The sequence below is a fragment of the Oncorhynchus masou genome, chromosome 17 (assembly GCF_036934945.1).
Source record: "Oncorhynchus masou masou isolate Uvic2021 chromosome 17, UVic_Omas_1.1, whole genome shotgun sequence".
NCBI lineage: Eukaryota > Metazoa > Chordata > Actinopteri > Salmoniformes > Salmonidae > Oncorhynchus > Oncorhynchus masou.
In genome coordinates, this window is record NC_088228.1 from 33,280,918 (window position 1) to 33,295,424 (window position 14,507).

A 14,507-nucleotide genomic window follows, 5' to 3' on the forward strand; every position below is an offset into this window, starting at 1 on the left:
TAAGTGTACTTTGGCTTCTGTTTACTGAGAATATAGTGCCATCTAGTGTGGTAGTATTGTTAAATCACTACCTCTTGTAAAACAGGATTCCATTCCCTTTGATCAACAGATAGAATGCACATTGAATGTATGCATTCAGTTGTTTTCATTTTATATTGACAATAATTAAGCATACAATTAGGAATTAGAATACTAAAATGGACATGAAAGGTCTTATCACAGTATAACATGTCAGCATTTTGGTCAGAGACTTGGTCACCCATGGTCACCCAGTGGTGTGATGAGGCATTGTGTAAAACAAATAATTTTAAGATGATCTGCACAGTAGGCTATGATGATTAGCTAGATTCGTAGCCAGTTTAAGTGGAAAGATTCCAATAATTTTTCAAATTAACTGCCAATATGGCAACATTCCATATAAACAATGGAGTCAATCAGTACCAGTCAAAAGTTTGGACACACCTAGTCATTCAATGGTTTTCTTTATTTGTACTATTTTCTACATGGTAGAAAATGAAATAACACAAATCGAATTGTGTAGTAACCAAAAAAGTGTAAAACAAATCGATGACAGCTTTGCACACTCTTTGCATTCTCTCAACCAGCTTCATGAGGAATGCTTTTCCAACAGTCTTGAATGAGTTCCCACATATGCTGAGAACTTGTTGGCTGCTTTTCCTTCACTCTGCGGTCCAACTAATCTCAAACCATCTCAATTGGGTTGAGGTCAGGTGATTGTGGAGGCCAGGTCATCTGAGGCAGCACTCCATCACTCTTTCTTGGTAGCCCTTACATAGCCCTTATACAGCCTGGAGGTGTTGGATCATTGTCCCGTTGAAAAACAAATGATAGTCCCACTAAGCGCAAACCAGATGGGATGGCTTATCGCTGCAGAATGCTGTGGAAGCCATGCTGGTTATGTGTGCCTTGAATTCTAAATAAATCACAGACAGTGTCCCCAGCAAAGCACACCCACACCATCACACCTCCTCCTCCATGCTTCACAGTGGGAACCACACATGCAGAGATCATCTGTTCACCTACTATGCATCTCAAAAAGACAGTTGTTGGAACCCAATATCTCAAATTTGGACTGACCAAAGGACACATTTCCACCGGTCTAATATCCATTGCTCGTGTTTCTTGGCCCCAGTAAGTCTCTTCTTATTATTGGTGTCCTTTAGTAGTTTTGCAGCAATTCGACCATGAAGGCCTGATTCACACAGTCTCCCTGAACAGTTGATGTTGAAATGTGTCTGTTACTTGAACACTGTGAAGGATTTATTTGGGCTTCAGTTTCTGAGGCTGGTAATGAACGTATCTTCTGCAGCAGAGGTATCTCTGGGTCTTCCATTACTGTGGCGGTCCTCATGAGAGCCAGTTTCATCATAGCGCTTGATGGTTTTTGCGACTGCACTTGAAGAAACTTCAAAAGTTCTTGAAATTTTCCAGACTGACTGACCTTCATGTTTTAACGTAATAATGGACTGTCATTTGTGTTTGCTTATTTGATCTGTTCTTGCCATAATGGACTTTTACCAAATAGGGCTATCTTCTGTATACCACCCCTACCTTGTCACAACACAACTGATGGCTCAAACACATTACGAAGGAAAGAAATTCCACAAATTAACTTTTAACAAGGCACACCTGTTAATTGAAATGCATTCCAGGTGACTACCTCATGAAGCTGGTTGAGAGAATGCCAAGAGTGTGCTTACTTTGAAGAATCTCAAATATAAAATGTATTTTTATTTGTTTAACACTTTTTTGGTTACTACGTGATTCCATATGTGTTATTTCATAGTTTTGATGTCCACTATTATTCTACAATGTAGAAAATAGTAAAATAAATAAATAAAGAAAACCCCTTGAATGAGTAGGTGTGTCCAATCTTTTGACTGGTACTGCATATTTATACAGAACGTGTGAATAAAACATGTATAAACAGTGTTCATAATTATATGACAATGTTGTAGGTTAAAATTCTATTCAACAATTTCTGATATATCACATTCCTTACTTAAAAGCAGTAAATTCATCACCTATGCCTCTACTAACATTTAGACTGATTTGGATTTCTCCATGACCACCACGGCTGTCATTTTCATACTATTCTGGAACGTTGAGGGTTTATGCCAGCCTCTAGTAATTTGATTGGATCTCTATGGTTGTGAGTGAAATATAGCCCTGTGTCATTAGGAAGTCATTAGGAAGTTTCACACTCCCCCACCTATATTATGGTATGGCCCATGAACTCTGCCCCATTACGTAAAAGCGCAACGCCTCTCCTGTGTGTTAATTTGGAAGTTTCACACTCCCCCACCTATATTATGGTATGGCCCATGAACTCTGCCCCATTATGTAAAAGGGAAACGCCTCTCCTGTGTGTTAATTTGTGACTCATCTATGCAGGAGTAGACGAGGCTGGATTACTGACAGGAAGAATACAGACAATTTGCGAACATTATTCAGATCATCATTTACAGGTAAATACTATTTATTTTACAAGTAGTATTCAAGATGATGTGTTGTTGCTGGATATAATGCTGCGCTCCTAGTTCTCCATTGGCTTAACCTTATTTTGGGAGATGTTAGCGCACCAAGTTAACTGCATTTCCCGGTTGAAAATGCGTCAAATGCGCATTTATGTTTTCCCTGGTAACTTTAATGTACTACACATGCATAGACGATATTTCGAATCAAGCAGCTGGTCTCATATACTTACGTAACATAGTAAACGTAAATCTGGGACACACAATAGTCTGATATGTTTGGTATAGTTACTTAAAGCAAAAAGTTGGGTGGTTAATCTGTTTTATGAATGTATGTCTACCCCTGCGTCCAGGTTGAATCAAGGGGTAAAACTTTGGTAAGGGTAAAGGGTTTTTAGTAGCCTAGTTACACCATAAACTAGGCTACAAATAGACAGAATAAGTACATTTCATATTTGCATAGAAGCCTATGCTCCATGGCAGTGGAATAGCTTTCATGTAATGTCCTTTAAAACATAATGCCTACTAACTAATCAGTTACCTGATTGGATTGAACTTTCAACCAGTATCTTATCTCCAGTGAAAGTGGGATAGACCAACTCACCTACAGTAGGCTATGCATTTTCCTCTTGCAGATCAGTGCCAGGATGGTTGTGCTGTCTAAAGAATATGGGTTTGTCGTTCTCACTGGTGTTGCCAGCATAGTCATGATCGGCCACCTCGCCGTGAAAGTTGGCAAAGCCCGCAATAAGTACCAGATCAAAGTGAGTGGCCCGGGACCTAGGACAGCTAAATGGATACGGCTTACCATGTGACTTCCTCTGACAAGGAAACATTTTGGACTTAAGTTACAGCCTTAAAGAAGGACCCATTTTTCCTAAAATCACTAGTAGGCCTACTCTGTGTTTGCTAAGAAAACCTAATCTTCTCTTCTCTGTTGGACAGTACCCTCAGATGTACAGCGATGACCCAGATACCGGAAATATCTTCAATTGCATCCAGCGGGCCCATCAGAACACGTATGTAGTAATACTATAGTATGTACTAAGTAGCTGACAGAGTCAGCAGAGAGAACACAAGATGTTTTCACACACAGAGTTAACATTTCTTGCTGTGATATTAGGTCCACTAATAGTTATTTCTTTACAGCCTGGAGATCTACCCCGCCTTCCTCTTCTGTCTCACCATCGGTGGCCTGCATAGTCCTGTAATTTGACTTCCATTTATTAATCTACTCTGTTAGATTCTGTTGCACATACCGTGCATGCCAGACTATACAGCTGATTAGTCAAAGTATATTTGGAAGCACACTCATCTGTGTCTCTGCAAAATTTGATTCCCATTCATCCCATTCATTAATCCTTAACACTTTTACGATGGTCATACCAAGGATCATTTAGCAATTTGATTTGGAATTTTAGGACCCATTTAGGTATAAAATAAAACATAAAATACATTATTTGATGAAACATTGAATTTGGCCTTACTGCTATTAGCCCATAGAAACACATTGAATACAGATTCATACATGTAAAAAGCAAATAGTAACACATTTTAATCAAAGGGAAGTTTGTTTTAAAGTGTCTGTCCTAAATTTGAGAGAGATAAGAAAGATCAGAAAATGATGTAAAAAGGTTTTCACCTATATTTTTAACACTTATTTTGGGGGCCACTTAACTACTTCCATGTATACTTCCATTAATTAGTTTAACAGATACCGGACTACCTTCAGGGTGTCCTGGAGCAAAACATTAGTGTGCAGCCAAAACTCGGCGGTACCGACTTAAGATGAGTCCTATGATGAGTCCCATGACACTTGTGGGCGGCGTAGAGGAAAACGGAGAACTTGAGATACAGCCCATGCTTAAACGACACATTTTGATGGAGTTTTTTATTTATTATACTAACTAGATTTTCTTGGGTGCAGACATCGACTTGAGGGGGTTTTAAGGCATTAAGAGTCTTCTGTAGTATACTAACAGGGAGCCTTGTGTGTTACAGCGCCTAGTCAGTGGTCTTGGAATGACTTGGGTTATAAGTAGGGAGATCTACGCATACGGATACTCCACTGGAGGTAAGACAATAGATATGCTTATAATACAATAGTTGATTAAAACAAAACCATATGGCAGCCATTACTCAAGGGTTTTGTTCTGTTATCCTTCCAGATCCTAAGAAAAGGATGCGTGGTGCATTTGGGAACATTGCTCTGCTGGGCATGATGCTGATCGTAGCCAACTTTGGCAGAACCCTGTTGGGCTGTGGTGACTGGGTGTGGTCTGGGATGAGACCGGGGATGAGGTTCTCAGCTCCCCTTCCTGCTACCATTCCCCAGTGAGGTACTGCAACCCCATCCGACCCCAATCTAATAGTAGTACAATGTCTCTTGTGGGCATCCATACATGTGTATGGCATATGTAGAAAGACAGAGTTCAGTAAACATGGAAATGGACAACCACTGCTGCTTGTGCCTCATTCCATAACTACACCACCTCAACTCCTCCCTGATCCATTACTGAACACTGACAGGCCCAGAGAACCTTCTGCGACGAACGACAGACGCGGCACATGCTTCACCACGTTGATGAACCTATTCTTTGTGAGCGTGATGTTTTAATAAATATATTCTGCCAAAACTGTATTTTTAATGATGTATAAAATGACTTTAATGCTGGTATCCATGTCCATGTGTGAAATGTGTGTTTTTAATGCTGGTGTCTATGGGCGTGTGGGAGATGTGTGTAGGTGTATTAGAAAAATGTTGCCAAGAGGTTAATAATGTGTGTGTGTGAGGGATGTGTTTGTTCTAAGCTGCATACTTGTCCAAAGTTCACACACCACCTCTTAAGTCTACATGCAGGCACAAGAAACACATTATTACCTTAGCCATTAGGCAATTTCTGTCCTTGATTTGTTGACTAGGTTTGGATTAAGGCTGGGGACTGTACTAAGTAACAATACAATAACTCTCTGAACTTGTGAATCCCTCATCTGCTGAAGAGTCGAAAGCACACAGCTAAAAGGGTTTCAGTTTTATTACCAAACAAAGGAACAAGTCCTTAAAACATATTTCTTACAGTTAACTCCAACTGTGTATCATCCTATCTCACTTTAGGCACTTACAGGTAAATCACAAGTTAAACACTAAATATGATTTGTTGCAGTGCAAGACAAAACATGTCATTTTTCAATTTAGATGTAATTTAAAACATTTTTCATAATTTGTGTTTCACACAGTTCCTTAACCGATCACTTTCACATGAAAGCACCATTGGGTGACCACAACATTTCACCTCAAAGTAAAGTCTTGAAATTGGATCAAACCTTGTCAAGCCTTGTATTTTTACCCCAATTTCGGGAGAAGGTCATGTGTCCTCCGAAACATGACCTGCCAAACCGTGCTTCTTAACACCCGCCTGCTTAACTCAAAAGCCAGCCACACCAACGTGTCAGAGGAAACACCATTCAACTGATGACGAAGTCTACCGGCAGGCGACCAGCCTGCTACAAGGAGCCAAGTAAAGCCCCCCCTGGCCAAACCGTCCCCCAACCCAGACAATGCTGGGCCAATTGTGCACCACCCTATGGGACTCCTGATTACATCTGGTTGTGATCCAGCCTGGGATCAACCCCAGGTATGTAGTGATGCCTCTAGCACTGTGATGCAGTGCATTAAACCGCTGCCCTACTCAGGAGGCCTAGATATGGTTTTTAATCAAGTCACCCTTATTAGAGGGGACCCCCTTTCTGTCACTACCCCCTAAAAAATGAACTTCTCTCTGTACATTGGTTAAATGTTTTTTATTTTACTCAGCAAGTCAGTTAAGAACAAATTCTTATTTTCATTAACAGCCTAGGAACAGTGGGTTAACTGCCTTGTTCAGGGGTAGAACAACTGATTTTTACCTTGTTTGCTCTGGGATTTGATCTTGCAACCTTTCGGTTACTAATCCAATGCTCTAACCACTAGGCTACCCTGCCTTTTTGGGGCTATAATTACAGAATCTTTACCAGTTCTCATGCAAGTAAGACCAAGGATGGGTGTTTTTCAAGAAACTCAAGCCCTTGTTAAGACAACCCACTAGGCATTCTGGTTTGAAAGAATACTTCACTCATGGGGCGGCAGGTAGCCTAGTGGTTAGAGCGTTGGGCCAGTAACCGAAAGGTTGCTAGAGCTAATCCCTTTTCTGACAAGGTAAAAATCTGTCGGTCTGCCCCTGAACAAGGCAGTTAACCCTAGGCCGTCATTGTAAGAATTTGTTCTTAACTGACTTGCCAAGATAAATTAAAAAAAAATGTTTGGCCAGTTCATGGATTAGAATAGTCCCATAACATGGAGACTGGTGAACATCTAAATCACCTAAGGTCCCTCTACAGTAAGCATCTTTCACTACCTGTCTATTTTCCCTCTATCGTGGTCCTTGGCAACATCATCAAATGTGACATTGTGTTTTCTTCATACATTACCAACTCATTTGGGGACTCCACTTCCACTCATATCCCCTAGAGGGCACTGTGACTGTTTCTATAACACAAAGTGGTCTGTGCTGTGTATGACCTGTATAAGGAGGGGGGGGGGGGGGTACATTACAAAGAACAAAACAGACCTCTGTGCAGATGAAACGTCTGAAAGCTTCAAAGGGAATAATGGTGGTGTTGGCCTAATGTCGAAACGGAACCTCTGATGTCCTAATACTGTAACCCCTGATTGGGTATTGATAGCCTTCTAATTGTTAACATAATTACAATCAAATTGGAAACTGCTCAGCAGGGGGAATCATAGTGAGACAACATGGTCGCTGGCCGAGGGCCTCCAGTCCAGTCAAAAGCTTTGCCAGGATCCAAAATGGTGACCGATTGGGAGTCTGCTGTGTAGCTGGGCTAGAAGTAAAGTTGACTGTTGATGATGAAAGGGTTCCGTCATCAGTAGGTGTAAGTGTATCTGGAAAGTGGTGTGCCTTCCATCAAGTCATCCTGGACAGGAAGACAAGACTAGGACGAGTTAATGTTGAAAAGCACTAGATCACTTCAAATTCATTGTAATCACATATCCCACATCAAATGACATGCCATAAAAGACCTGAATCTAACATCACCATGGGTAGATCCTGCAGCCGGTGGAAGTCAGGGTGATCGGTCCGTTGGCGGAATTTGAGGAAGAGGACAACAGAGACGATGGCTGTGGTGATGATAAAGATAGAGACCAGGCTAGCCAGCAAAGGGTCCAGAGGAGAGTGGAGGTGTGGCCCTTTGTCTGAAACAAAATGTCAAATGCTTTGATTGATTCATTGGCTAATTTGATGCGTCATTTGCTATCTGGATAATCAGTGAATTAGTTGATTGGTTAATTGGTCAATTATCCCCTTACCCTCATCTCCAACGGTGAGCTCTGATGGAACCTCCTGGTGAGGCGGGCCGGCAGGGATATGTACTGGGGCGGAGGTCTTGGTGTGCTCCGTGGTGAGGGTTTGGGTTGGAGCAGGGGTCAGTGCTGGGGTGCTGGGTTGGATAGAGGACTGGATCGGTGTTAAAACATGGGATGGAGGTGGGGTGGTATCTAAAACAGGAGGAGTAGAGGTGGTGAGGTGGCCTCCAGCAGGGACAGGGTATGTTGTGTCCCCTAGGGTAGAGGGCAGTCCTGCAGGGGAGGTGTTCTTTACAGGGGACGAGGAGGAGGAGCTGTCTGAGAGAAAGTTCCAGAGAAATAGAATTACAACAGTATTATACATTGAGTGTACTAAACATTAAGAACACCTGCTCTTTGCAAGACATAGACAGACCAGGTAAATACAGGTGAAAGCTAAGATCACTTATTGATGTCACATCCACGTCAATCAGTGTAGATGAAGGGGAGGAGACAGGTTAAGGAGGATTTGTAAGCCTTGAGACAATTGTGATATGGATTGTGTATGTGTGCCATTCAGAGTTTGAATGGGCAAGACAAAAGATTTAAGTACCTTTGAACAGGAAAAGATAGTAGGTGCCAGGCGCACCGGTTTGTGTCAAGAACTGCAACGCTGCTGGGTTTTTCACGCTCAACAGTTTCCGGTGTGTATCAAGAGTGGTCTACCACCAAAAGGACATCCAGCCAACTTGACAAAACTGTGTGAAGCATTGGAGTCAACAAGGGCCAAGGGCATCCCTGTGGAACGCTTTCGACATCTTGTAGAGTACATGCCTCTATGAATTGAGGCTGTTTTGATGGCAAAAGCAGGTGGGTCGGAACCCAATATTAGGAAGCTGTTCTTAATGTTTTGTACACTATGTATAATAACTGTATTACATAGTGTACACATACAGCATCTCTAAGGAAGATACAGAGAAAGGCTCTGCAATACCAAGCCTTTTTCATGTACCATCATTCCTGATTCTCCTAAATGAGGCTCGGCTTATTATTTGAAATCAAAAGAAGAGGAATTAGACAAAGAAAGCAAGTATGTGAGCAAGAGAGAGAGTGGGAGAGAGCGAGACTGAAATCTGGATGCTGTTATGTAACATTGTGTGTTTTTTCAGTGTCAGGCAGAAGAGGTGTCAGACACAGAAGACACGCTCAGCATCGACAGAGAGAGTTATATTTGTCCGTCCAGTAAAACGATAGTTCCTACATCACGTTGCCACATCCCACTCTACACCCCTCAACTTTTTATACCCCTGGTATGCTGCCTGGCGGTGGATTGAAGCCTGAGGCAAGCTTCTGTGTTTGCAAACAAGCAGCTTTTGCAGAATGGCTCTCTATTTTCAGACTGTACACAGTCCACTGGTACCAGCTTCCTCTGGGTAACCATGGGGAATATAGGCAGGCTTAATGTCTCTGATAGAAGTCAAATATCCTTTGGGTTACTGTACCTGCGAGAGTGGCGTTGTCTTGGGTGGCGGTAACGGTGTTGACTGTGTGTGCAGGTGCAGGCAGAGACGTGGTCATCTGATTGGTCAGAGCCATGTCATCCCAGTCACCAGCATGTGTAACAGACTCTGATTGAAGCAGCCTGTCGCTGTCAATAAAAGCTGGTTTGGTTGGGGCTCCATTCACTTGGTCTGGAGAGGTCTGTTTGGCAAGACTTGGCTCTGGCTCCTCCTCATCTTCTTTGACCAATGGGAGGACTGGGGATGCAGTGGACACGCCCTCATGCTGGAAGGCGCCTGGGGTGACAGGGGGCAAAGAAGTGCTCTGACCTGCAAGAAAAGAATGATGAGGTCACTGTAGAAATATAATGTTCTGGTGTTTCATTTTGTTGTGAATAGATGAAGTAGCTAATAGACATTACAAAAACATGACTGGGAAATAAGTAGGAAAGTCATATCATTAGGCCTACAGCATGTGTTTTCAGGGTATCTGTGTGACACATGCAGCTGTTGAACAGAAGTGAATGTTGTTCTGTAGTTAGTGTCAACAAACACAATTTGGGATGAGTGACCTCTGGTCAGACATGGTGTTCTACACATAATGCTTGATTATATGTTTGAGAAATTCTAAGAGTATTCCTACTGGCCTATTCGTGTCAATAGAAACTTCCTTCACTATAATAAACTGATAATAACCCGCACTGACACGCAGTCCTAGTGTATAACCAATCAATAAACACTGCCAAATAAAATAGGTAACATTAGGCTCCATCTAAATGTCACCTACATTATACAGATTGTCCTACTGTCATCAGAACATACTGCGATGACAAGGTAGACTGAATGTGGAGCACAAAATATCGCTCTGCTCAGCGGGCTGTCTACTCAAAACACATCACACACACCGTTGACACCTAGGCCTACCCTTTGTCTCCGATGAACTGGTAAAGATCACCAAGGCACAAAGCAGTAGATTATTTTCAATATTCATTTCACTTGCTGCTTTCCGTGGATGACTAAACGCTCAACGGCAATAACGCCAGTTATCTTCTTCTTTGCTGGAGCGTGTTCTTTTCTATTCTTTCCGTTAGATTAGTTGACAGTGAACATCACTGCTAAAAATACATACAGGGGTCTGGCATTGCAGAGAAGGGGTGGGGTTGATATGTGAAGCGCTTCGCGCAATGTCAGTTTCAAATGTTTTGCCCAGCTCCGTCAGGACGACGTCTGTCGATAGAACTCAAAGCCCACAGTGTGTTCTGAATGTGTCACCGTCTCACCGCCATGCCCGTGGCCCCCCCTTCACGTTGAGGGGGCGTGCCACCCCCAGCTGTCACAGCTGCACCGCGTGCCCCCCGCTCCGTGCACACTGGGTAAAACACTCATTTCTGGGCATTCATTAAATCAGAAATACTGATAGGCCCTACACAGGCAGAGTTATAGATCTGTTGTAAAGATTCACTATGTTTAAATGATGGTAAAAAAATGATATAGACCTGACACAGGAGGTTGGGGGCACTTTAGTTGGGGTTGATGGGCTTGTGGTAATGCCTGGAGCGGAATTAGTGGAATGGTATCGAAACACATCAAACAGGTGTTTGATGCCATTCCATTTGCTGTACATAACTAGTGACTGGTAACAGGTAACTGCCAAAATAAAGGGAACACTTAGTATATGGTATATAGAAAGCAGACACTTCCACACGTGTGGTTCACCCACTTTACGGCTATTATTATGAGCCGTCCTCCTCTCAGCAGCCTCCTGTGATAGACTGTTGGATAGACCAGTATTTCCTCTTAAACATTTAAAACATTTGCCAAATCTACCAACAGAGGTCAGTGTTTCAACATGATCCTGTCATGTGCTGCTGGACCTGTTGGTTTGTGGTCAGTACCATGGTCAGCATGTGTCAATCACAACAGGACAATGAACGCTGAAAACCTTTCCCGAATAACTCACTTTTGACCTTGACTAGGCTAGCCTATTGGCAGGGGCCACCTCTGTGTCATCAACAGCATTGACTGATAGAGGGAGACTTTTTAAAGCCCACGGAATGTGGGCGGCAGGCGCAACAACATAAGCGTGGACATGAACTGATTTTCTCCTATAGCCAACAGTAGAGCCCCAACCCGGTGTCATTAAGAATTAACCTTGGAGAACGTTGAGGGGGTAAGTTGTCAAACTCATACGGTGCGCAACAGAGACGTGGTTTGATGCATTACCAAAACACAGCTCTCATTCAGTCTGAAAGCAACTTGTTCATCTCAGTCTGTGCAGCTGTAGAAAAAATATTTGTGTCTCTCCCAGGCTTTCTAAATATCTCAGCAACATTGTGGTTATATGATATGTGACAATGATATTATTTACCAAATAGCCTAATTACACAAATTAAAGTCTTGGTTTACCGTTGAAAAATGCAGAGACTAATTGCAATAGAATTTTGACCTTTAACAAATACAGAATAGCCTGTTTGAATAAAATTTCACAGGCAATGGGCAGTTTGTATGCAGTAAACTAGTTCAATGGGGTATAGAAGGAAGGAGGCTGTTGTAATATTGTGGGTCATTCCCTGAAACCAGTACGATTTGAGTCCCTCTGACCTTTAAGTGTATTTTACATATTGGGTCACCAAAATCTAATTTTAAAAGCATTTTTTATATAAATTCAAATGTCCCATGAAATGAAGTGTAAGAAATGTTACATTCATTGTATTTTTAATATGAGAAAATATGTCTTCAACTGACACCAGGCGTTTTGTCATGTCCTCCATGGCCTACACTTAATTTGTACTTCAGATATGACTAGTAAAATGTTCAAATAATCCATACATTTTTCCATTGATGTAAACATATGTATATATTGTGCTCTTTTGCTGAGAATGTATTCTTTCCAAATAAATTCATGATTATTGATTAAAAGCACACTATTGAGTTGCATACCTCAGTCTACCCTCAACCCCGTTACGCCAACCAACCAAAATAGTGAACTTATCGTTATGTGACATGATCAACGGGAAACTATCATACAACTCTTCTGAACAACATTACATGAACGTAACATCTCTATTACATGAAATAAGGATTGAGAAACTGCTACTTATCGAAACTATATTTTTTTATTGAAAAAGATAGATGCAATTTATTCATTGTATGCATGCAATGTGGTCTCCTGTTCTTCACCACATGAGGAGCAGTGGGCATATTGAGCCAAAAAACTAAACCTGTCTCACTCAACCCTGTTCCTTGTTTGATCATAACAAGGTTGTGAGACTGACAGGGTTGAGTTAGTCACTTATATTTATGTTTTATATTTGGGGGGGGTATATCAGCTTTTATATTGCAGATAGATGGTGGCTTCCGTCAATGTGATTGTCTGCGTCATTTCAAATCCCCCATATCTTTTTTGTAAACATACAGTGCATTTAGAAAGTATTCTCTTTGAATTATTCCACATTTTGCTACGTTACAGCCTTATTCTAAAATGGGATATATATTTTTTAAAGTCCTCAATCTACACACACTTTACCCCATACTGACAAAGTGAAAACAGGTTTAGACATTTTTGCAGATGTATTAAAAATAAAACAAAAATACCTTATTTACAGAATGTATTCAGACCCTTTGCTATGAGACTGGAAATTGAGCTCTGGTTTATCCTGTTTCCATTGATCATCCTTGCGATGTTTTTACAACTTGATTGGAGCCCAGCAGTGGTAAATTCAATTGATTGGACATGATTTGGAAAGGCACACACCTGACTATATAAGGTCCCACAGCTGACAGTGCATGTCAGAGCAAAAACCAAGCTATGAGGTCGAAGGAATTGTCCGTAGAGCTCCGAGACAGGATTGTGTCGAGGCACAGATCTGGGGAAAGGTACCCAAAAAAATTCTGCAGCATTGAAGGTCCCGAAAAACACAGTGGCCTCCATCATTCTTAAAGGGAAGAAGTTTGGAACCACCAAGACTCTTCCTAGAGCTGGCCGCCCAGCTCTAGGAAGAGCAATCAGGGGAGAAGGCCTTTTTTTTTTTTAAATGTACCTTTATTTAACTAGTCAAGTCAGTTAAGAACAAATTCTTATTTTCAATGACGGCCTAGGAACAGTGGGTGTGTTCCTCTGTGGAGATGTGGAGATGGGAGAACCTTCCAGAAGGACAACCATCTCTGCAGCACTCCACCAATCAGACCTTTATGGTAGAGTGGCCAGAATGGCCAAATATTTAATTAATTTTAGAATAAGGCTGTAACCTAACAAAATGTGTAAAGAGTCAAGGGGTCTGAATACTTCCCGAATACTCTGTATATTTAAATTATTTTCCTTCATTATTTTCTCCTAACCCTACCGTCCCTCCCCTAATTGGAGTAAACTAATAAACAACAACACTTAGGCTTCTACTTCCAGCTTATACATACTATATACATTTTACGGACACAATCTATTTTACAATAGTTATATTTTGTTTGTTTTTAGGCCCGTCCTTCATCTCCACACAACCCCTCCCATCTACCTGTCACGGCCGTTGTTGGTGGAAGAAGGTGAGGACCAAGGTGCAGCGTGGTATGTGTCCATATTTATTAGAATGAACACGGAAATAACCAAAATAACAAAGAGAAATGACCTAAAACCGTTCTGGCTGGTGCAGACACACAACAGACAACAGAAAATAATCACTTTTCGAAACACAATCAAAAACAGGCTACCTAAATATGGTTCTCAATCAGGGACAACGATTGACAGCTGCCTCTGATTGAGAACCATACCAGGCCAAACACAGAAATAGCAAATCATAGAAAAGCTAACATAGACAACCCACCCAACTCATGCCCTGACCATACCAAAACAAAGACATAACAAAATAACTAAGGTCAGAATGTGACACTACCTCTGAACACCATCCAGTTTTGATTTCTATTTGCTGTATATTTTTACACTGTGCTGTGATGTTTCAAAAAACTTCTGAACCTTTCTATTCTCATAGATTCTTCATATTGTAAATGAAAGATAAACATTTTTGCTGTTGAGTATTATTATATTATTGATCGATTGACTGTTACTTTTTAAATCATCCAGCAGTACTATTTGCCGAGTTAATTCACTTTGTTTGTCAAGTAATCCAATTATTGAAATTAGACATTTTTTACTTAATTCATCTAACCAAATGCATATGT

General features: G+C 41.4%; 2 protein-coding genes across 2 annotated transcripts; one reads left to right on the forward strand and one right to left on the reverse strand.

Moving 5' to 3' along the window:
* Window positions 1-2,379: 2,379 nt before the first annotated feature.
* Window positions 2,380-5,172, forward strand: LOC135558892 (glutathione S-transferase 3, mitochondrial-like). Its single transcript, XM_064993095.1, has 6 exons — window positions 2,380-2,489; window positions 3,131-3,259; window positions 3,441-3,514; window positions 3,645-3,702; window positions 4,497-4,569; window positions 4,664-5,172. Exons 2-6 carry the CDS (start codon window positions 3,143-3,145, stop codon window positions 4,831-4,833), a joined length of 492 nt encoding a protein of 163 aa, XP_064849167.1. The 5' UTR covers window positions 2,380-2,489; window positions 3,131-3,142; the 3' UTR covers window positions 4,834-5,172.
* Window positions 5,173-6,436: 1,264 nt separating this feature from the next.
* LOC135558206 (uncharacterized) lies at window positions 6,437-10,528 on the reverse strand. The gene is made up of 5 exons (XM_064991934.1): window positions 10,263-10,528; window positions 9,342-9,668; window positions 7,864-8,178; window positions 7,592-7,749; window positions 6,437-7,469 (listed from the first exon to the last, which is right to left on the reverse strand). The coding sequence occupies exons 1-5, from the start codon at window positions 10,327-10,329 to the stop codon at window positions 7,419-7,421; spliced, it is 918 nt and encodes a 305-aa protein (XP_064848006.1). The 5' UTR covers window positions 10,330-10,528; the 3' UTR covers window positions 6,437-7,418.
* Window positions 10,529-14,507: the final 3,979 nt, after the last annotated feature.